Below are 25,284 nucleotides of genomic sequence, written 5' to 3'. Positions count from 1 at the left end.
GGTGATACCTCCCGTTTTGGTTTTATTTTTCAGTATTACTTTGGCTATTCGGGGTCTTTTGTGGTTCCATACAAATTTTAGGATAGTTTGTTCTAGTTTTGAGAAGTATGCTGGTGCAATTTTGATTGGAATTGCATTGAATGTGTAGAGTGCTTTGGGTAGTAATGACATCTTAACTATATTTATTCTTCCTATCCGTGAGCATGGAATGTTTTTCCATTTCTTTGTGTCTTCTTCAATTTCCTTCATAAGTTTTCTACAGTTTTTATCATACAGATCTCTTGTATCCTTGGTTAGGTTTATTCTGAGGTATTTTATGGTTTTTTGTGCAATAACACACATCAAATTATAATAATGCAAACAACTCCCTATATGGGCTTAAGGTCCCATCTGCAAAATACAAGATTTTACCTCTCCCCAAACTGACTTGGGACTTCTGGGATCTGACTCAGATACACTTCAGAAAAGGATAGAGTGGAATAGCATGATATGAATTAGTTTTTAATGTTAGATTAGTTTTTAATGTTAGCATGTAAGGCATGTACATGGCTTTGTATATACAACATATGTACAGATTTGCTCACAAAACACATTTAATACTTATTGTAATGTTCAGCATGTAATTCCATGGAGATATTACATTCAGAAACTCTCACTCAAGAATTTCTCTGCTTGGAATATTTTGGCAAGTTAATGAAGATTCTCTTATGGTGGCCCTTCCTTTTGATTGTCATTATTCTATCTTCCAGACATGACTTTACCAGTTCATCTAACTCTTCCTTGACCCACAGTTCATTATCAAAGTTCTTCCTATAAGGCACGGACAACCCACTTCCCTGGCAGATGTTTGGTTTCTTTGCTATTGATCAGGGAAGTCCTTAACATCTTTCTCACATTAAAAAAAATACATTTAAAACTGGCAATGAGGGGCGCCTGGGTGGCTCAGTCAGTTAAGCATCTGACTTCGGCTCAGGTCATGATCTCATGGTTTGTGAGTTCGAGCCCCACATTGGGTTCTGTGCTGACAGCTCAGAGCCTGGAGCCTACTTCGGATTCTGTGTCTCCCTCTCTCCGTCTGTCCCTCCCCTGCTCATGCTCTGTCTCTCTTTCTCTCTCAAAAATAAATAAACATTAAAAAAAAAAACTAGCAATGAGTATTGCTGATTTGACTGACTCCATTCATTGCCTGTGGGCTTAAGTTTATTGAATAAAATGGCAAGTTGGCACTGGGTATTATTTATATTTCATCTTTCCTTTTGTTTTTATATCAATATTCTTGAATTCTTCTGGATTAAATGCATGCCTGATATGACCTTGCTGTTACTGGTTTTTCTCTGTTTGTTTCCATTTTAATTTTTTTAATGTTTTTGTTTCTTTCTGGGGGAGGGGGTGAGAGAGAGCAGGGGAGGGGCAGAGAAAGACGGAGACAAAGAATCCAAAGCAGGCTCCAGACTGCTGTCAGCACAGAGCCCGATGCGGGGCTCAACCCCATGAACTGCAAGATCATGACCTGAGCAGAAGTATGACAATACAGAGCCACCCAGGTGCCCCATTGTTACTGGGTTTATATCAGTCTTCAGTTTTGGGGTTCCTCGCCAAAGAACTGGGAAGAAGCCCCAACCCCGAGGGCAAAGAGAATTCCCTCTCTGCTGGTGTAGTCTACATACCCCTAGGGATCCCATAAGATTCTTTTCATAAGTTTGTTGTGTTATAAATGTTAATTGCTCGAAAGACTGTCTTTGAGTCATGAGTCTCTACCAACTGATTTCTGTGAAAGATTTTGCTTTCCTCAAATAAATTCTGTAAAATCATGGCTATGGCTATAGATTTTTAAAACCTTGCCTCTCTTTGAGACACAAATGACCGAGTTGTCTCCTGAGGGATGCAAGCCCCAGCACTTTCTGGATTCAAGAAACTCTGGAATGGATCCCATTAGGGCAGAGCCTTGGGACTTCCCGTGCTTCACCTTTGATTCCTACTCACAGTAGTAGCAGCTCACAAGTGCATTAGCAGGGTTACTATTAACTCTTTTATACTCAGAACCAAGTGGAGCATATGAGTATAATAAAAAGCAGGATTTTCCCTACACTCACGATGAATATTTATCCTTATAATGTATGATGTATCTAGCCCCATAGACCTCACTCTACCACTGACGCTAGACACAGCCTGAAGCCCCACACCATCCCTCAAGGGAGACACCTATTGCCTCAAGATTCTCAGAATCTTGATTCACAGTCTCCCCTTCTGTGAGCTGGTATGGTTTGTCTCATCATGCTCACAGAACTGTTTCTTTCCTTACAAACAACTCACTTGAAAAAATACTCGCCAGCTGTCATTGCTATCCAAAATTATTTATTTATATTTTAATTTATAAATATGCTACCATTACTTAATGCCTCTGGGAACATTTGCAAAATTAAAAACACAATTTAAAAAAATAAGACAAACACCATGCAAACTGGGGTTTATGGAGGGCAGTGGAAGAGCATTGTCTCTGCCTACATTAAACTCCCTTCAAGCAAACATCGAAATAAACAGTTGGATATTGCACTGTGTTCCAAAAGAAATGTGAAAGTTTCCTAAAATCAATGCCATGAGCCAGTTCAAGAATACAAAAGCTTCTCCTAAGAGTAAAAGGGCTGTTACCTTGCAAACAGTTGTGCTAGAGTCTAGCATCTGGCCTCTAACATCTTCCATGTATTCTGTCCCAAAAGCTCAATAGTAAATATTACTTGTAACTGGCACATAGTAGGGGCCCAATAAATAAATAAATAAATAGTTGTTTGCTTTAATACACATACCGTTTTAATTTTCAATCTTACTACTTTCCTTATACTGTTCATATCTAGAATCCCTCCTTTTTCCCACCTTGTATTCTCTTTTCATCTAAGAAATAGATGAAATAATATATAATCTAAGAAATAATGTAGAGAAATTTTACTTTCTGTTAGTATAATTGTATGTCTTGGACAATCTGTGAAGTAGTGAAAATGCATCTTGATTGTCTATTAGCCAAACCTTTCTTATTCCAATCTATAAACTTAAGACTACAAAATAAGCATTTGGAAATGATTTTTAGCATAAAAATCAGGGTTCCTATGGATTACATCTCCTGATAAATTCTGTAAGAAAGTCATCTAGCAAACTAAGGATAAATACATTTATCTCTAAGAAAATACATATAGGAGAAAAAAAAGTACTTGCATATGCATTTTTCCATACAATCTTAAGTCAGAGAAAAAGTTAAAAACAATTTAATAGGAATGTATTGCAGCCTACTATATAATCAGCTCTCGCCAGAAAGAAGGAATAGAGGAAGCAAAAAATGAGATTCCTGCTCTTCAAGACTTTATAATCCTACTAGAGATAAGATAAACAATTCTCTTTACAGAGTATTAACCACATATATTTAACCAAGGAGGATGACTGTGCAACGTGCATGCGTGCTCTAAAACATCTTCAGTGAAAAAACAATAGGAGACCACATCATTTATATTCTAAACCATGAAAATTTTGATAGTAAAAGGGTGCCTATGAATGACCCTAGGACAACAAGAATAGACTAGGACTGTTTTTAGAAAACCTAGGTGTATGGTCATCATAAGCGTGGAGGCAAGAGTGTGAGCATCACAGTGCTGACTTCTCTCCCCTGAGGTTTTCTCCTAAGCAGAACAACCCGAGCACACACACTCTCAAGGTGTGTATCTATCAAGGCAGCCTAAAGCTGCTACTCAGTGTTTCTTTTTTGGATGTCCTGCTCTTCTTCTATATCTGTGATTGCTCATCATGCATGTTTTGGCCAATATGTTTCCTCTGGGTGGTATCATCAGACTGTAAAATTTGACTGTACATCCTGATCCAGACAGAAAAGAAGATGAGGATCACCTGAACCTGCTTCTTCATCAGGAATCACAGACAAAGCACATTTTCTTAGAAGTGAATTGTATGAGACCATCACACTTTATTCACGATGGCTAAGCGCACTACACTTTATTTCAGCTACTCAAACATAAATTCCGTATCTTTGCATATCCTGCATGCCTTATTGCTACCCATCATTAGCCACAGTGTCCTTCATGAACCAAATGGTCAATAGCTTTTGGTTGGATGAATGAGTGAATGAATGAAGTAGTAGCTATGGCTAGGGACAAAGGAATATAGCTAATGAATAACAACTATTACTACTCTCCCCTACCTGCAGAGAAATAGCTCCAAAGGAGGAAGCAAATGTCCTACTCTATGTACCATAGTTTGCTTCCCCAATGTACTTTTTTTTTTCTGGAGGAATAGATCTCAAAATATTTAATGTAAATCAGCGGAAAACTTAGTTTCATAAGCAAAATCCCATTTAACTTCAGCAGCACATCTGTGCCTTCCTTCTTGCAACTAAATCATCAGCAAATATTTATTGATGACCTACTATGTGCTAGCCACTGTTTTAGATACTTGGGGATACAGCAATGAGCACACCTTCAAAAATCTCTGGCCTTATGGATCTTTCATTTATCCATTCATTTGATAATCATGTAGCAAGTGCCTATACTGTGCAAGTCTCCGGTGGATTCATAATGGTGCATAAGACACAATTCCTGCCCTCCACAAAATTATACTATATCAGAGATGCTTTTAAAGAATACCAATGGCTAATCTACAAAGGAAAATTAAAGGGCTCCAAGGGAAGACTTACAAGCAAAATGTATGACAGGGTGGAATGCAAGAATATTTAAGTATAATAAGGGCTCAAGAAGGCTGCACCAAGAGAGCAGCATTCATACTGAAGGCTCACAAAACTACACCACCTATATTAGTTACAAGCTTCTATAAGTCTTTTAAGTTCAAGAAAAAAATTTTAATAATCTAGAAAATCAATACACTTTGAAGCAGTCCAAACAAGCCTGTTTGGGTACAAGCTTCTCAGCGAAGCAATGTGTATTTCATTTTCCTAAGTATCAGTGTTAATGTCTGGGCAGAATAATAATTTTCAAGCTAACACTTATTGAGTGCTTCCCAAGTACTCTATGTGCTCCACTTCTTTATGTGCATTACATATAGCAGAACATTTAATCCTTCTGACAATCCTGTTAGGTTGGCAACTATTATTATTTGCATAGTAATATGAGGAAACTGAGGCACAGAGAGGTTTGACAATTATCCACAGTCATATAGATAGCAAATAACAGCGTTGGGTTTTAAATAAAGGCATTCTAGCTCCCATGTCTATGTTCTCAATCCCTGTGCTATATTGTCTATTAATCTGATGAAATAACTTAATACTAGTTATTAAGAAATGATAATGCTAGAGCACCTATGTGGCTCAGTCGTTTGAGCATTCGACTTCAGCTCAGGTCATGATCTCATGGTTCGTGGGTTCTAGCCCCGCATCAGGCTCTGCTGACAGCTCAGAGTGTAGAGCCTGCTTCACATTCTGTGTCTCCCTCTCTCTCTGCCCCTCCCCTACTCGTGCTCTGTCTCTCGTAAATAAATAAATATTTAAAAATTTTTAATATGAAAAAAGCGATGATGCCTTCACCTTCGGAGAAAATACAAATGTGCAATGTCATTTAATATTTTGACCTAAAGAAGAGACTAATGTGTCATTTTATGGTACTTCAAGTCATCGAGAGAAACATTTTGGGGGCAGAGGACTTTTTGATGTCTTACAAATTGCCTATTTATCTCTAGATGTACTGTTGCCTTGGAAAAAACTGAGAAGCAGAATGGAGATGCTTAAATTAAGGAAAATATTGAAAGAGAGAGAAGTCAAATCCTGTAATAGTGAGTTAAGGCCAGGTGAAGGTGGGTTTTACTGTGGAGGATCTTTGCCGGCCGGAATCTGAATAGACTACATCAGAAAAAAGAAAAGAGATGCCACAACAGAGGCATGGACTATTTAAAGAGGTCTAGAAAAGTGTGAAAAGCAAAACTGAACACATGATAATTTTGCCAAATGTCCACTCTGAATATATATCACTCATAAAATCAGCAAATGCTTATATGCTTTTTTATAGCCCTCTGCTATCTTGGAAGCGTGAGCCAGTCCTCCACCAGTGAGCTGCTAACATTTGGACAACAGACTCTTTATTGTATCTTCATGGGATTTTCACAAAAAGTTTTGTTGTTAGTAGCAGTGGTGGTAATGGTGTTTGTTGTGGAGGTTTTCCTATTTGGATTACATTGAAAATGCTACATATAAAATTGTTTTAAAGATTCACTTAAGTGTCAAGATTCCCAAATAACAATTTTGACCATATTAATATAAGGACATTCCCTAGGTTTAATGCTCCTTTCCTCCAGCTCACATCCAATTTATTCTAACCTGCTTTCATACCATTCCTATCCTTTCAGTATAGGAACCAAACTTGCCAGAGTTGGGAACATCTGATTCAACTTCTGACCCTCACCAACCCCCACATTCACCCTCAGGTTGGCAGTAGTCATGTTAATAATAATGGTTTCAACCTGAAATTTGTAGATTTATAGTTGGAGCCCCGCATCAGGCTCTGTGCTGACAGCTCAGAGCCTGGAGCCTGCTTCAGTTTCTGTGTCTGACCCTCCCCCATTCATGCTCTGCCTGTCTCTCAAAAATAAATAAAATGGTAAAAAAAAATAATAATAATATAAGTCTGCCTATGCCTGCTAATCACTCTTGTCCTCACTTTCTCTGTCTTTACCTAAAGGTCACTTGAAAAAATAAGCAGCTGAGTTTATGATTGCATTCCAGTTACACAATATGCTAAATAGTCAGGATGGTTTATCATACTCTCAGTATATTCTGAGATGCTTCCCTACCCAAGCAGAGATCAAGAGATAGCATGGCAAGCAGTAAGACTGTACTTTTTTCTTATTTCTAGGGAGTAACAAGAGTTAGTTCTGGCTACTTTCGCTGAAAGCTGTTCCTTTGCTGTGAATGGGTTTATTTTCTGCTCGGTACAGTCTTCTTTCCAACTGCTTTACATTTTATATTGGCTTCAGAAACTGCTGGTATGCACTACTGAAAGCAAAATTAGATTCAGGATTGCCTGGCTTTGTATAGCCAGCCTCTCCTCTGGCTTTTGTCCCTTTTCAAGATGACCTAAGATGACATGCCTCATTTTTTCCTAATTTTGCGCCTACCCCTTTGATCCCACCAAAAATTGGACAAAACTTTATAATCCTGTTCAAGATTAGAGAAAAACAGGTTCTGAATTTTCACAAATATCAAAAGGTGAGAGTGCCCTCTGCTGGTGAAGAAATGTTCCAAGGATGGGGGTTCAATTCTTGGTCATAGGAGAGTGATGCATGATACGGTGAGACAGGAGACAGGTCACTGGCAGGAACATTGCCTAGAAGAATGTTCCAAAAGGAAAGCTTCAAGGATGAGCACCATGAAAACAACTCAGGTTTATCAGGCTTCATCAATGCTTTTCAGGGAGTCAAGGCAGCACAGTACTTAAGCTGATGCCGGTTTGTGATACCCGTCAGTCTCTACCTAAGAGTTACAATGTTGGCTTTAGGCTAAGCCCATTATTGTCTTATCATTATTTATGATTTTCTTGAGAATCACATACGAGTCCATCCATCTGGAAAAGGAAAAAAAATCATCTTTAGGTTTCTCTTTATCAAAAGATTAACAGGATATTCCTTTATGGAAACTGCTTCTAGTGTCTGACACCAGGTCACCACAGAGCCTGGAGTATTACCATATTTAAGGACTTAAATTCCTTCTCACATGCCTTTGTCATTTGGCTTTGTCCTAAGGAATAGTGCCAATATCTCAGTTTCCCGTTTGTCTGTAGTCACTCAGTTTCCCATGAGCCTAGTTAAGGCTCGTGCATTGTCTCTCAGAACTGCTACAATGAGCTCCCACTTCCAGTCTTCTCCCCTTCAAATGCATCCTCTAAAGACTTGCCAAGATTATCTCTCTAAACCCTAGAACATTCCATATTACTCTGTACTTAGAATCCACATGATGAAATCCATGTTCCTTTATGCCTTCCCCATGCTTTCCTTGCTTGCTCTAAACTCAGTAAGATGATCCTTTTGGGGGTTCCCACTCTTCCTCCTCCTTCTAACTTCTGAACCTGTGTTCAAGTTGTACCCAATGCCAAGGATGACCTTCTCAGAGCATTCTCCCTTTGCTTGGCTAACTCCTGCTCAGCATTTTAGGCTGATCCAGGCTTTCATCTTCTCCAGGTCCTCCTCCCCAAGCACATCAACCCTATCAACTGCATTAGTGTATATATCAATTATTCCACTTTACTCACTGTGATATAATTATCTGTGTATGTTTGCATCTCCATTAGATCCTGATGACAGGAAATGTCATATTCATCTTAGAACCTCCATCTTTGTAGAATGAAATAATTCATGAAGTATTCAAATATGAATCTAATAAAAACATGTACTGAGTCCCCTTTCTATATTCATATGGCCCTATCAGGACCCTGGTTCTCCAGACTGTCTTCTTCATGCTGGAAAGCAAGTGGGTCCAGATGTCAAGGGACACTGCTTCTAAAACCACATAAAAGTGACATCCCAGGAATGTGCCCAAGATAGCCACAAGCTGTCATTGTCCCTACTAAACATAAGTCTGAAAGGTTCTGGCTGGATAAATTGTCCTCCCCATCATAGAATCCAGACCAGTGTGGCTGAGATTTTAAAACTAGACGTTTGCATGTTATTATCGCTGCCAAAAATCTTTCAGTTATTCCCCAATGTCTACAAGGCAAAGTTCAAATTCATTTGCCTGGAATCTAAGGCCTACGATAACCTGTCTGGAACATAATTTTCTGGTCTTTATTCCCTTTATTCTTTACACAAACCATCTGACTCTCCTTGGATCCTGCATTATACTTTCTACCTTAAATGCACTGGCATGTAATATGTCTCTGGAAAACAAAAAATAAAAACAAAACCTTCCTTTTCTTCATCATCACTTAAAAATAATGCTAGCCATTCTTCAGGCCGCAGGACTGAATCAATCCATTGAAGCCAAGAGTAATCATTTCCCCCTTTACTGCTTACTTTACTTCTTAGTTAACATTATGTACTTAACATTTGCATAGTTCTTTATGGCTATAAAACTGCCTTATATTTTGATTACTCTTTCAAATATGGCTGTCATATCAATAGTTATTTTGGCAGTTCATAAAGGTCAGCATCATGTCTTTATACATTTCCATGCTACCATGACTCCCAACCTTGCCTATTGTAATAAACATAGTAAAGTTTTCCTAATAATATTGATAACTATATTTGGTTTCTCCACACAGAACAAAAATAATCACAGTCAAAATCAAACCTTCATATATAGCCTGAGATGAATTCTATTCATCTAGACCTCTTCAACCAGACATATATTTTCTAGAGAAGTGAGAAATCACATCACATCACATCTCTTGACATGGTCGGGAAAGGAACAGTTGACTGTGTCAGATTAATAAGCCAGAACTAACAAGAAGACATGACTGCTAGTGAGACAAGCATGGGATGGGAATAAAGGAGGAGGACCAGGCATCAGTAGGCCATACTAACCCTCCTCCCCTTAATCACTAACAGGAATATGGTTTTTAAAGAGTTTATCAGTGGTCAACAGGTTGGCAAGAGATTAGCATCAGGGAAGTCCAACACAAGATAATAGAATCTGTAAAAGATGCACAGGAAAAGAATGACAACATGGAAATAGTACAGAACCATGTCTAAGAATACAGAATTTTATGAGAAATATATCTGGTTGAATCCTGACCCTGATGTCAATATTTTTAGAAATTAGCCTCCTCAACTTAAGAAACCTCAGTTTCCTCATTTCATAGCTTGGTTTCAAGAATTAAATGAGATGTCTGGATGCCTGGGTAGCTCTCTCTCTCTCTCTTTCTCTCTCTCAAAAGTAAATTTAAAAAATAAAAAGAATTAAATGCAATGTAAAAACACTATATGTATGACAAGCACTCTATAAATATTGGTTGCTGTTACAAACAGTAACAGTAATACTATTATTATTGTTTTTGTTGTTATCACTTGACAGTCTAGAGACCGGCAATATTTGAAATTCCAGACTAGAAGTAGGCAGTGAACTTCAAGAAAAACTACTATCCATTCCTGGGCAATCCTGCAGAAGAAAGCATCTCTAAAACCCCAGTTTAATCAAAATCTGGACCTACACTCAAGGCAGAACACATTAACTAGATTTGATCTGCAAAAGGTAGAGAGTTGGTCTCAGGGACAACTCTCAGCTATTAGAATTGGGCAATTAGGGACAGAGGCAGACTTGTTACAAAGGTAGAGAAACCAAACAATCACTTCTTCAATGCTCATCAACCACTGAAATATGTGAACTCAGAACACTGTAGGGGCTAAGCTTCCTGATGAATACCAAATGACTAGGGATAATGAAATGAGGGGAAAAGATAAACAAAGTACAGACCAAAGCCAATATAAATTACTGAGCATTCTCCAGAGAAACAGAACCAATAAGATATATAAACATATAGAATAGACTGACGCAATTGTGGAGGCTGAGAAGTCCTAGGATCTGCAATTTGGCAAGCTGGAGACTCAGGAGAGCCACAGGTTTAGTTCCAGACTCAGGCCAAGGGCCTGAGGTATAACTTATCACCGGACAGCTGATGGTGTAAGTTCTAATCCACATTTGAGTCCAAAGGCAGGAGAAGCCTGATGTCCCAAATCAACAGCAATCAGAAAGTGAATTCTCCTTTACTCAGCCATTTTATTCTATCGGGCCTTCCAGGGATTAGATGAGCCATGCCCACGTAGGCAAAGACAATCTGCTTTACTCGGTGTACAGATTCAAATGTTACTCTTACACAGAACTTTCTCATAGACATCATGTTTAATCAGACATCTGGGTACTGCGTGGCCCAGTCAAGCTGACATATAAAATCAACCAAGGACCTACTGTTTACCAGGAATTGTGTGAGGCACCATACTGGCAGGCACTATGGTTTGCAGTCTATAACAGTGTTGTCACTAAAACTTCTGATGTTGATGGGGATGTTCCGTGTCAGTCAGTGTAGTAGCCACAAGCCATATGTGGAGATTGAGAACCTGAAATATACCTTATGTACCTGAGAAACTGAATTTTAAATTTAAATTTTAATTCTTTAAAATATAAATTGCCACATATGGCTAGTGGTTACCATACTGGGCAGTACAGGTCTAGGAAAAGAAGGTAATAGTTATACTAACCAGGAATTACAAAATGTGAGACTTATGCAGAAAAAGGGTAAGTTTCTAGTTGAGGGATGGTAAGGCAGAACTTATTTACACAGAGTGGTTAGAGAAGGCCTCACTGAAGAGGCCACCAATATTCAAGCTACAGTCAAAAGGTACAAATCCTGAGAAGCAGCAGCCAGGTAAAAGTGGAAGGAATAGATTCCAGGTAGGAGGAACTAAATACACAAATGCCCCAAGGCAGGAAAATTCCTATTTGCTTTGAGCAACTGAATAGGCCATAGGTGACTGGAGGATGATGGCAAGTGTTTTGAAGAGGAAAACAAGGGCAACGTATCACAAGAATAGTAGACCACAAAAGGGTCTTGGATTCTATTTCAGGTATTTTATATTTACATTGTTTTTAAAGATCATTGTGGTTAATTGCTGTGTAGAAAATATGTGAGCCTACAAAAGAAGTTTCGTGTGTGTGTGTGTGTGTGTGTGTGTGTGTGTGTGTGGCGCGCGCGCATGCGCACACACGTGCTTAAGTGGGTTTGGTTCTCCTCTTGATTAGAATATAATCTCTTCAATATTAATGTGTATTCATATTCAAAAGCACTATAAAATTTTTTTATTTTTAATGTTTTTTATTTATTTCTAGGAGAGAGAGAGAGACAGCGTGAGCAAGGGAGGGTCAGAGAGAGAGGGAGTCACAGACTGAAATAGGCTCCAGGCTCTGAGCTGGCAGTCAACACAGAGCCTGACACGGGGCTCGAACCCACGAACCGCGAGATCATGACCTAAGCGAAAGTCGGACACTTAACCAACTAAGCCACCCAGGCGCCCCATCAAAAACACTATAAACTTTGATCAATATCAATTAATCTAAATTAACAACATATATATACATGTGTTCTTTAGCTTTTTTAAGTACAGGAGAAAAGAAACAACCTCCTAGGTATGTTGGTGATAGGGAAGGATTCTGTTTTTAGACCTATCCAATAGAGGCACTTCTAAGAAGTATCTATACCAGTTATGTAAGTGAAATAGCTGCATACAAACACCGTAAGATTATCCTTAGACTCTTGAGAGAGGTCAGTTTCCAAGTATAGAAGAAAGGAAAGGTCGAACTTAAACAAATTGAAAAGACAATCATGAAACTGACTAATGTCAAGCAAAGAGGGCCCATGGAGAAAGATTAAAGCAATTGGGGTTAATTAATTAACCCAGGGAAGAGAGATTAATAAATTTTTGTGAGAATATGTAGAACTGCTATTCAGAGGATAAGGTCTAGTTAGGTTGCACTAACCCTGGAGAAAGAACTGAAACCAGGAGACTAAAACTGCAGAAGATGCTATTTATGGCTGTGAAACTCTGGAATCGGTGAGGAAAGCGGAGTAATGTCCTTCTGCGGAGGTCTTTAAAACTGAATAGATTCTCATCAGTCTCATTTGAAAGGTTTAAGTGTGATCCTGCCTAAAGGCAAGGTGATGAACGAATGACTTTTCAAGGTCCCAGCCAGTCGGCCCTATGAGAACACACAGCTGATTGTGTGCTGTGATTTTCTTTTGTTTACCCATATCTTATTGTTTTACACCACCAAGTGGCCATGCTGAGTAGAAATGTTACAAATTCTGAATATGAACAGAGGCCTTGAGAAATGTCAAAGTATATGCTCATACCCTTAGAATTACACAGTCTGTTTGGAAATATTCAATCTGTAAAGTCAGCTGGCATGAAAATGCTTCTATACTGTGATCCTTGTATGGTATTAATTTGGAAAGCAAAGCCATACCTATCCTATTAATAATAACATGTCAAATTCTTGCATTGTGTATTTGCTGTTCTGTAGGAGTGGGATTTGATTCACAGTAAGCTGAGTTATGACACAAAAATCTTTTAATTTAGAAGCATATATATTTAAAAGCTAGATTCTGACCCTTTTACACTTAACAGATGGATTAAGTAAATTAAATATGACTTCAGAAACAATTTTCTAAAATAAACTCAAATATAGAATCAAAAGAATAGTAGTATAGGCTCACAGGAAACCATAGCTGTTGACACATGACTGAACGCATCATGTTAAAAATAATTGTAGATACAACATAATAGGCTAATGTGCTTCCTGGTGCCTTTCCTCTATAATTTATGTAAAAGATAAATCAGCATCCATTAGCATTTATTAAACTCTCATATGAGCTAAATGTTGGATTCTGCATTGGACACATTGCGCTGACAAAGCCCACCCTGTCACTCTACTCCCCGCTCACCTCCAGAACAAAAGCATCTGTTAAACAGGAGCAGTGAATGAATCCAAGGCCTGACCGCTCATGTTAGAATCCGAGTAAGCAGTGTAATTCTACAGCCCTCTGTTTTGTTTTGTCTGTTTTGTTTTTGGTTTTTTGTAACAAGTATTTAATTTTTTTTAGTCAAAAAATTGTGTGGTCATTAATTCAATAAATATTTATTGTGTGACTACCACACTGACGCTGTTCTAGGCACTGGGAATAGAGCAGTGAATAAAACAGAAAAAAAAAAATCCCTGCCTTCAGGAAGGTTGCATTCCAGTAAAGACCCAGATAATAAATATTTTAGGCTTTGGTATGGATCGTATTGGAATGTGGTCAGGGTAGTCCTCACTGAGAAAATAATAACATCGGATAAAAGACCTGAAGGAATTGAGCGAGGAGATCAGGGGGTGTTTAGAGAGAGAATTCGAGGAAGGGATTGTCAAGTGCAGGCAATTGTGTACCTGTTCTTGAGCAATAGCAGGGTAGACAGAAATGAGATCAAAGACAAGATAGCAAGGGGCTCAAATGCCATTTTTAAAACTGATTTTTACTCTGAGTGAGATAAGAAGCCTTTGCAGTTTTAAGCACAGTAGTGACCTGCTCTGGTGTGCTAATTTCAATTTTTTGGCCTGAGAAAGTGGATAGACAGAGGAGACCAGTAGAGACTGAAAGAAGGGAAGTAAGGAGGATCAGAGTCTTGAGTACAGAAATATTATGTTTGAAATACCTATTGGGTATCCAAGTAGTGATGTGAGGAAGATAATTTCTGCAGGAGTCTTGAGATCCAAAAAGAGGTTTTAAGTTCAGGATATAAATGTTAAGTGTTGTCAACCCATAGATAGAATGGATTTAAAATCATGAGATCACCAAGGGATTGCATTTGGAAAGAGAGAGAAGTCCAAGCATTGTGTCCTTGGGTACTCCAAAGGTAGGAATTCAGGGAGACGAGAAAGTAGCAGAGAGGGAGATGGGAAAGAGCAACCGGTAAGATAGGAGGGAAACCTGAAAGAGCCTAGTTGCAGAAGCCAACTGGGAAAGTATATACCAGAAGAGGGAACAAGCATTAGCCTCACTTGCAACTGGAGACTCCATGCAAAATGAAGACTGAGAACTGAACCATTGTTTTAGCAGCATGAGGATCATTAGCAGTGCTGAAAAGAGCAGTTTCAGTGAAGTAGTGGGAATGAGAGCCTTATTGGAGCAAACTCAAGAGAGAGCAGAGAGAGAAATTCAAGGTGCAGAGTACACACGGGTTTTTCAAGGAGTTTTCGTGGGTTTGTTGTTGTTTGTTTTTTGTATAGAAAGAAAGAATTAAGATGATAATTGGAAGGGAAGTGGATCAACAGAGGTTTTGGGGTGTTTTAAGATGGCAGAAACAACACCATTTCTGTGTGCTGGTAGAAAAGCTCCAGGGGAAAAAAAAAGAAAATGAAAAAGAAAAAAGAAAAGAAACAAGAAAGAGAGCATGAATTACTGGACAGTTGCATGGGTAGAATGAGATATGATGCAAGAGACTACTCACTGTCAATTAAAAGGGTTTTGCTAACATGATCCTACAGTTGCAGTGCAGCGACAATATTTGGTAAATTAATGAAAATAAGTTGAAGTAGAATAATGAGAACAAAACAAAGACATTTAGAAGCAACACTGAATCACATTGACTAGCCTCCAGGATATTGGTCTAAAGGTAAAACAGAGATACCTGAGGGAAAGTAGGAAGAATCATGGATACTGTTAACGTGAGATTCGGGAGGTGAGTTGACCAGGACCAGGATCCCACAAGGTACTTGACTCCTCGTAAATGCTCTGAGTTGATTAATTAATTATCTTTGCCCTTTAAAAATTCAGCATGATGAAAACCCCTGTCTCTTGCCTCACAAGTACTGCATGGTATAATGTTATTTCCATGCTCTTTTCATGTTCTTCCACTGAATTTTATACTGATTTATACAGGCTAAGCTGTAAGGCAGAGCTATGATAGGGAACCAAACAAAGGAAGGTGGGTGGTAAAAGCATAACTGCCACTTCCACTGGGAAGAAAATGGGGTTGACGCAATTACAGTGTAAATTGTGTTCCCAATATTAAAAGAAATCTAATACGAAAAATATATCAGCAAACATGTAGCTTTGTGAAACCATACTTTGTTATTTAATACCAGTATCTTCTTACTATTGTAAGAATTGTGCTTTGCTGAGGTCAGATAATAAATTTCAAGAAATCTCAATTCCTCACTTGTTTCAATATAAATTTGGAGATGTGTTCCTTTGTTAAAAAAAAAAAAACTTGAGTCCCCAGTTTGGGGTATCTGAGTGACTCAGTCGCTGAGTTTCTGACATGAGCTCAGGTCATGATCTCATGGCTTGTGAGTTTGAGCCCCACTTTGGGCTCTATGTTTACAGCTCAGAGCCTGGAGCCTGCTTTAGATTCTGTGTCTCCATCTCTCTGCCCCTCCCCTGTTCACACGCTGTCTGTCTCTAAGATAAATAAACACAAATAAACACTAAAAAAAAATTAAAGAATGTATCAGGATGGCAGCACATAATTACAAGAAAAGCAACTTTTGGAAAACATTAATAAAAGTACTAAGACTCCTTATTTTACAGTAGTGAAGTCCAAACCAAACCACCAAAAACATTAAAAATTCAGGAGAACTCTAGAAATTCACTGTTATGATCTCTCTGTTTCTCTCACAATTGTTCCCGTCTAAGATAACAATCACTAATATGATAGAAACTATCAATTTAGCTTTTATTTAACTCAAGCCTCTGTGTCTATGATCCAGGATTATCTTTTACATTTTTTGTATGTTTCAAATTTGTAAAGTTTCTTTCTTGAACTCTGCACAAAAATTTTAGTACAATATATACATTGTCCCTAAAGAGAAAACAGTAGACTGAAATATTTTAGGGGGCCTGTGGCCAGAACATACAGAAGCTGGTGCCTGTTAATTGACATCATATCAATGCTTGCCACCTATTGCTCAACCTCATCATTTATCTTAGAGTTAGGCCAACTATACCAAATCCAGCCTACCACATATTTTTGGAAATAAAGTCTTATGGAACACAACCCCATTCGTTTACTTATTGCCTATCACTCCTTCCACAAGGTAAAGTTGAGTAGTTATAAGACCACATGCGTGCAAAGCCTAAAATATTTACTATCTGACCCTTTATTGGAAAATATTTTCCCATCCTTGGTTTAACTAATGGTTGGTGTCCTCCTTAAACAATTTTTGTTGAGCAATATATACATATCCAAATGGTAATGGAAGGAGGAATCAGAGTACAGAAAGAATCAAGTCATCACCTAAGAGTACCCAACTTCTATAAATACATGTGTGCAAGTAGACTTCCTTTTTAGGTAGTCATGAGAGGAAAATTTTTCCAAGTGTTTCTATCAAAATGCGAATTTTGAAATTCATCTTTGCCCCCTACTGTCTGTAATTTTTATAACGTTTTTTCTACTTCTTATATATTCACACAACATCAAAACCTCCTAGCTCACTTTATCTTAGCATTAAACTGGGGTTTTGAAAAATATTAAAGGGCTCTTGAAAAATGAGTTATTGCTAAACTATTGTCATGTATTTTGAAATGTCAGTGGACAGCTCCTTTCCAATGCCACATGTGTAAAAAGAAATATATTGAGCTGAATAACCCTCCAAATGGTGGGATTTTTTTTCCACTGTTTATTTTTAAAGTCCTAGTTTTTGTCTGTCCTGAGCAAGAATCTAAACATTTTAATTCTTTCAATGGAGTACCATAGTAAGTTTATAGCTGCTGTGCCTTAGACAACCTATACTTAGGGAAAGGAATTTCTAATTCAATTTACAGTGATGTCAAGAAACAACACATATCTGCAAGAATAGATAAGAAAAACATTCAGGGGCACACAGTGATAGCTCTACTTAAGTAAATAAAACTTTTGGTACTAGTGATTAGGTACACAGGATTATTATATGTTTAATTGGCTAACGTGATAATTTGGAATTACTTCTAGTCACATTTAATTGGATTTGTAATCTCTGGAGAAAAGAAATAGAGAGGCCTAGCAGAACAGTCATAAAAGTAAACTGTTTTTTCAAAGGGTGCTAAGCAATGAATTAATATCAATTGCACAATAGTTTTAAATATCCTCTCAGCTTAATAAGACTAATTCAGTGGTTGTACACACTAGATACTAAAACCAATTCAATTAAACACAAAAGTTGGGGAAGGGAAGTGTTTGTTGAATTGGAAGGGTTTTGTTTTTGTTTTTGTTTTACTTTTAAGGAGGCAAATTTAATCAGAGGTAAATAATCTTTAATTCAGGTAGAGTCTAAGATATGCTTAAATAGCAGTACAATACTTAGCTATATATGTGATGCTAGGTTGGAAGGTATTTTAGACTCTCGAAAATATGTGTTGCTCTATAAAGGCTTTGAAGCCTAATAAGGGGCAACCAAAATAATGCATTCCTTCATAGACTTTAAATATTCTTGGACTGTACAAACAGAAAAAAAAAACATCTACAAGACAAATGCTGCTTGCATCTCTTATCCTTTTGGCTTAGATTACAAAAAAAAAAAGAAAAAAGAAAAAAGTAGAAAGAAAAAACAACCCTATTTTCTACATTCTAAAATTTGCTTGAGCTTTGCTCAATATTAGTCTTGTCAAACTTTATACATTACAAAATGTTCTTCCTCAGTATTTATATATACTACATGTTATGGTTTTGTTCTGTCCTATAAATCTGTGGTTTTGTTTTTTTAATTGTCCTTGTTCTTAGGAGTGCCATGATTGCTGACTACATGTTCTGGCTCTGTGGAGGAAGTGAACAGCATATAAGCAAGCTCATCAAACTGTATTGGCAGGTAAAAATGGATGTCCCAGTTAGGGAAGAGGAACCCATCTCATTTTTAGAACCAAAATGAAGAATTGGTGCTTAAAAGACTGCTGAAAAAGGTAGCTCTGGACATATCAATCATAAGGACACTACTCAGTAATAATGTATTTATAATGAAGTAGACTTTCATATAATGAAGTGACTAATTTTAAGGGCAAAATTCAAGGTTGTTAACCCTTGGCCCCTACTTCAGTTTTATAACCCAATATAAATTTTAGACATCCCAGGAACTATTTTCCCAAGTATGCTGCTATAATGGCATGATCCTTTAAAATATGAACATTGTATCCTCATAGATTCTTCTTGATCTATGACCTGTAAAAGCAGATGCTAGAAGTAATATCAATTACATAATAGGAAAATGCAAAGATCAGTTGTATTTGTTGGGTAATATTTAGTAACAAACTGCAGATCTTCTTTCTCATTTATTATTCAAAATGGCAGCAAGAAGCCATATCAAAGGTCAATGAGATCCCAAGAAGAGAGTCATAATTTCTTAAATTATAAAGAGAATTTAGAATTTACTAGTTCAATCTTCTTTACAACATACAATTCTGTTCATTTCCTGTCCTCTCTGAGCAAATTGTCGATGACTTTCTGCTGAAATAGATACAAAATGAAGAGCTCATTTAAGTCCAAGAAACAGCATCCAATTTGCTAATTATTAAACTGTTTTCTTCTTATGAAGTGGATTTCTACTCCCTTAGAACTTTAATCCAGTGGTTCCCAGTAGGGCAACATGGACTAAATGGAAATGTATTTCCAAATGAATTTTTTTTCAAATATTTGAAAGTGAACTACAAAAGCCAACTCCCTCCTCCATATCTTCTCCTCTCCAGAGTGTATGGGGCATCTTATTCCTCATACTTCAAGATAATTTAATTTAATATGAACCCTTTGAACCAACTAGAATAAGATCTGCTAAAACACAAATATGAAAGGGAGAAATAATTATCAATAGTCTTCTGATTTTTCCCATATATTTTCACTACTGTGTCTTGGACCCTGGTTTTCTTTCTTTAGGTCATGTATTATCTTTATTAGACAGTAAAGTAATAGATTTATTGTATAAAAGGCTCACTAATTTATATGGTTCCATCTAAATAGTTGGAGTTTTAACCTACTATAAAAAATAAAAGTTTACATTAGTCCTACTATACTTGAGACCTGTGACTATTTGAAAAAAGAAATTGACCTTCTGATAAGCAAAATTTTAATCAAAAAAATTTTTTTAATTTGCTACTAAGTTTAATTTTTTTATAATGTTTTTATTTATTTCTAGGAGAGAGAGAGAGAGAGCGTGAGCAGGGGAGGGTCAGAGAGAGAGGGAGTCACAGACTCTGAAACAGGCTCCAGGCTCTGAGCTGGCAGTCAGCACAGAGCCCGACGTGGGGTTGGAACCCACGAACCGCGAGATCATGACCTAAGCGAAAGTCGGATGCTTAACCGACTAAGCCACCCAGGTGCCCCTAATTTGCTAATAAGTTTAAATCCCTCCTAATTGAATATGGAACAGGCAAAGCAGCAGCAGTCACTTATAGTCGTGTAACTAAATAGTTGTAAAGCATTGCTAGATATAAAATATAAGCAAATAATATGGACTTTGATATAATATAGGAAGAAAACTTTTTATTAAAGGATTTCAGAAGCTCCTGGAGAAAAGCGGGAAAGGAGATGAATCTTAAGGATTAGATACCATTCAGCAAGCTTGACATATAGTACGTCCCAAATGAATGTTTGATTTAATTTATTAATTCACTAAACAAATATCAACTATTTCCTGTGTTTTCTACATTGAACAAGGAAAAAATAGATCTAGTGTTGGTGAAACCTAAGACTGGTTAAGACTTACTGTAAATATTTTTTTTCTGTTTCCTTTAGCTTTCAAAGAACACTAATATCCCCACTTTATTTAATCAAACTAAGAAAATAATCTTCACTTACCAATACATGCATATTTGCTATGCAAAAAGGAAGAAAACAAATGCTATTATTTAATTATTCTGTATTAATAAAAGATAAAAACATTTCTCTTTGTATTCTCTTTTTCTCTTTTATTTTGATGATTATTATTTTTTAATCCCCATCACCTGTGTAACCCATCACCCCCACCCACCTCCCTTTTAGCAACTTTAGTTTATTCTCTATAGTTAAGAGTCTGCTCCTGTGTTTGTCTCCCTTTTTCTCTCTTTTTTACCCTTTGCTCATTTGTTTTGTTTCCTGAATTCCACACATGAGTGAAATGGTATTTGTCTTTCTCTGACTGACTTGTTTCAGTTAGCATTATACTCTCCAGATCCATCCATGTTGTTGCAAATGGCAAGATTTCATTCTTTTTTATGGTTGAATAATATTCCATTGTTTATATATACCACTTCTTTATCCATTCATCAGTTGATGGACACTTGGGCTGTTTCCTTAATTTGGCTATTGTAGATAATGCTGCAATAAGCATCTTGGTGCATGTATCCCTTTGAATTAGTATTTTTGCATTCCTTGTGTAAATAACTAGTAGAGTAACTGCTGGGTCTAGAGTAGTTCTATTTTTAACTTTTTGAGGAACCTCCATACTGTTTTCCAGAGTGGCTGCACAAGTTTGCATTCCACCAACAGTACAACAGGGTTCCCCTTTCTCCACATCCTCACCAATACCTGTTGTTTTTTGTGTTATTTATTTTTTAGCCATTCTGACAGGTGTGGGGTGATATCTCATGGTAGTTTTGATTTGCATTTCCCTGCTGAAGAGTAATGTTGAGCATCTTTTCATGGGTCTTTTAGCTATCTGAAAAATGTCTATTCATGTGTTCTGCCCATTCTTAATTGGATTATTCATTTTTGGGGTGTTGAGTTACTCTTTTTCTCTTTTAATTTGAAGCAACTTGGCATATCGGAAAACAGCCTTTGTTTGGAAATCAGGTCTGATTCAGTCTAAGTTATAACACGAAATAATTATCTAACCTAAGGCAACTAGAAAATAAGAGAGACCAGCAGAAAGTGTTTTTGGAAGGTTTATTCTCAAAGTTTATTTTAGCACTGAAATCTAATATTTTAAGCACATCCAAAAATGATGTCACATCTATTAAGATAGAAAGAAGTGACATAATTAGAAATTTCATCCTGCAGATAAAGTCCATAAACTAAACCCCACTAATTAGCCTCAACATTAGCACACCACGCCATACTCAGCAATTACATATTTCCTAATGTGAGCCTACCTCTTTGTGATCTTAATTTAAATGTATACATCTTTCCCCCTAAACCTTCTGTCCTAAATCAAAAGGGGCTTTTGGACATTGCCAGAGAGTGCCCAGTCCATGCCGTCTTTAAAGACAGGGAGACATGGATGCTCCACCACCCAATCCACCATGACAATTACACTGTTGAATTTAAGAATGCCCCCCAAACATCACAGACAAGAAACTGTACCTGCATATACATTCACAGACATCCATGAAGGCTTAGACAGAAGCCATTTTCACTACTTTTGTAAGTGATGAAGTCACTGTATATCTTCCTTTCAACCACATAAAATACCTACCATTCTGATCAGTTATTCTTCTTAGAGGTCTTAAACAGGAAATGGAAAATTTCAGGATGTAAAAAGGTGAGAACCAGTCTACACCTACTCTCACAGATTGTTGTCTTATAAACCCTTGGATGCAAAAGAACAGACCTTTGCTTTGGTGAGCTCAAGAATCCTTTTCAATTGTATTAGGAATGGTTTTCATATCATCAACCCAGTGAGAAAAAAAAGGCATAAAACTCCACACTGCATGACAGCTCACACCAGAATATATCACTCTAAATAAAAGTGTTTGCACATGTTATTCTATAATAGCATCACCTCTTCAGAGCTAGAGAGGGTTGGAAATAACTTGTCACAACTGTAGTTGCATGCATGCCTCTGCAACCCAATACCCAGTCTCCTATTATCAGCCACTTTCATTTTCTCAAACACCTTGAGACCTCATCACAATTCTGAACCAATTAACAAAATGGAAATTTTCTGAGAATTAGCTATTTTGAAGCAGTGACCACTATGTATTATACATTACTCCTGAAGTATTAATTTTATTTCAAGATTTTTGACAGTAAACTGGAGTCCACCTCCTAACCCACTTGCCCCTTAGATCCAGGGTAAGATTTAATAGCATCAGGAAACAAACAAGACACCATCTTCTTCCATTCTTATTTCCCTTTCCTGGCTTCTCACCTTCACTTTCTGCCATGCTGTCAGCCACATGGGTTAACTGGTGTGGGGCTTTATCTCTTATAGTGTAAGAGAGCTAACCCTGGTGTGTACTGCTTAGCAAAATGGAGTGAGAAAAGATGATAACAGCTAATTTTGTTGCAGAAGTTCCAAAACAAGTAGAGAGGAACCCCACTGAACAGGGGCAATATGTCTGATCAACCCATTCTTCACCTTAATTGTTCCTTTTCAAATTGCTTTCTTTCTTTTTTGAATCACAAACCCCTCTGAGAATCTGATTCAGTTTACAAGCATCCACCTAGAAATAGTACTCATAAACATAAATACAAAAAATAGGCTTACTATTTATCTCATTACATTGGAAATTGATCTACACATAGAATACTGAGAATTATAGTTTTTTCACTCTTATGAAAAAGTTATGCAATTTTCCTGGAACAAGAAATTAAAATATATTCAACATCTCATCAGTGTCAATATTCACTTTAATGGCAATAAGAGGTACAACCCTGACTCATGAAGTCTCTAATAGCAAATGGAATCAGAGCCCCTGTAGCTCACAAGATTTCATATGGATAGGGGGGCATCAAGAATGACCAAAATTCATATTACATCATTTCCTTTGTCTTCAGGTCAATGAGATTATCTTTGCTAAGTCTATATCATCAAAGTTATCTACGTCAGCAAATTGTTTCAATTTTAAAGGCATCCGAACAAAAATGACCTTCATAAGAGAGAAAGCCATTTGCCAAGTGTCTGTTGATTTTTGTCCCTAGAAACTCTCAAGGCCTATGTCAGTCTCACCTCCAGTATTAGAAAATTCATATTGTTTTTTGACTCCAGCCACCTCATTTACAGTAGCAGCTTGACAAAAAAAAAAAAAAATCTCATAGTTTTTCAGCAGCATTTCTAATAGTAAATTCAGCATTTTAACCAAAAGATTTGCTTCATATATGTGACTAAGATATCAGCCATTATAAATCTAGTCCTGGAATGAACTTCTCACTATCAATCTGTTCTAAGGAGTTTTCCTTTCTCTTAAGAAATTTTCAAGAATTAATCAAATTAAATCACTTCTAAATTTTGTCTCTGAATTGCCAACAAACTTCTCTATTAAGAAAGAGTCTCATGGTATGTTCTTGTGTCTTGACAAAGATCTACTGAAAAGGCACTGATGTGAGCTCTTGGCTCTGAGGAAGTTGAAGACTTTCACAGCAATTGAAAGACCTCTTTTGGGATTGCTGAGGGGCTGTTGACACCAGTACAGGCCCCTGTAGAAAGCCTGACATGTGAAGCATCTTTCCTTAGTGAAGCAGCGAAGGCTGAGGCAGTGCCAACTTCACAGATCCTCCATCTGTGCAGAGAATGCCAAGACATCCCATCCAATTCAACTTGTACTTGGCATGGAACATTCACCATCTTAAAGATATCAATGGCCTAAATGGTTTCCAAAGAGCTCACCAACAAGAAATTTTTCTTTGGTGAAGTTAGTCTACTCTCAAGGGACAAAAATCAGGAGCTGGCTGTGTTGAGAGACAAAAGATTTTTCCCAGCCATAGGCTTGAGGAAGATGGTGCACAGTCTGTGGGCCCTTCCATGGCTTTCAGGGTTTCACAGACCACAGGTTAAGTCCCTTCTGCACTCCTCTTTGCAACAGCTCTTTTTCTTTTTGGTATTGGGCCTAGCAGGAGACATTTACTGCTTCCAAAACTCAAAGCAAAAAATAGCACCCGGAATGTTAGTGTCATATAGTTCCTTCTGAAACTGCACTATAGTCATTCAAGCTCAAAACCTTTCCAATCCAGTGTGTGCAGACTACTCTTAAATTAGTGGATACTTTTCTGGGTGCCTGGATGGTTCTGTTGGTTAATCATTAGACTCTTGATTTCAGCTCAGGTCATAATCTCATGGTTCATGAAATTGAGCCCTATGCCAGGCTCTGACTGCTGTCTGTACTGACAGCAGGGTCCAGCTTGGGATTCTTGCTTTCCCTTTCTCTCTGCCAGCTCATGCTTGCATGCTCTCTCTCTCTCTCTCTTTCTCAAAATAAATAAATAAGCATTTAAAAAAATAGTGGACACTTTCTTCTTTACTTTCAAATTGTTTTTGTCATTCATACTCATTCTGGAAATATTTATTGAGCGCTTATTAGTGGCTGTATGTTAGGCACTATGCTATGTGTTGGAAATACGTCAGTGAACAAAATAGACATTGTCCTGTCCTCAAGAAGCATGTATTCTGGCACAAAAACTTAAGAAGAAAAACACCCGGTACTTAAATTAGACACCACTTCTTCCTAATCTGTTTTTCTTCCATAGTTCATTGCAAAAGCTATTCAATACACATCTGTTAAATTCAATCAACCAAGTTAAATATTATTTGACATGAAACTCAAACCAGTAATGTCAAGAATATTTTGGGGTAACTATTTGCTATTAAAAAATTCAGTGCTTATTGATTTCAACAAGTATTTCTCTGTGTGTGTGTGTGCGTGCGTGTGTGTGTGTGTGTGTGTGTGTGTGTTTTAAGTTCACAAATGTGGACAAACTTTGTGCTTTAGTTGAGATTGAGATTTATCAGAGTATTTGGAGAAGGTTGCAGATTTCCAACAGTCTATTATCTCATTGGTTTCTGTGCTCATGGATGTATCCATGAAAATCCTAAGGTCCTATCTATCAGCTTCTTCTTTCAAACATAGCAATCAGCACAGCAGCAAACTAATGAATTTGTCTGCACTA

The 25,284-nt window shown here is 37.3% G+C and overlaps 1 protein-coding gene across 1 annotated transcript in view; it reads left to right on the top strand.

The window, feature by feature from the left end:
- SPATA16 (spermatogenesis associated 16) overlaps positions 1 to 25,284 on the top strand; it is a 208,960-nt gene that overhangs the window by 111,442 nt on the left and 72,234 nt on the right. Inside the window, exon 5 of the mRNA XM_039236522.1 lies at positions 18,220 to 18,304. Within this exon, the coding sequence (XP_039092453.1) occupies positions 18,220 to 18,304 (85 nt within the window). The remainder of the gene's footprint in view (positions 1 to 18,219; positions 18,305 to 25,284) is intronic.

Source organism: Hyaena hyaena, unplaced genomic scaffold (assembly GCF_003009895.1).
Source record: "Hyaena hyaena isolate Hyena2069 unplaced genomic scaffold, ASM300989v1 scaffold_112, whole genome shotgun sequence".
NCBI lineage: Eukaryota > Metazoa > Chordata > Mammalia > Carnivora > Hyaenidae > Hyaena > Hyaena hyaena.
The sequence above is the reverse complement of the archived record's forward strand: the minus strand, read 5'-3'. Positions and strand labels throughout refer to the sequence as shown.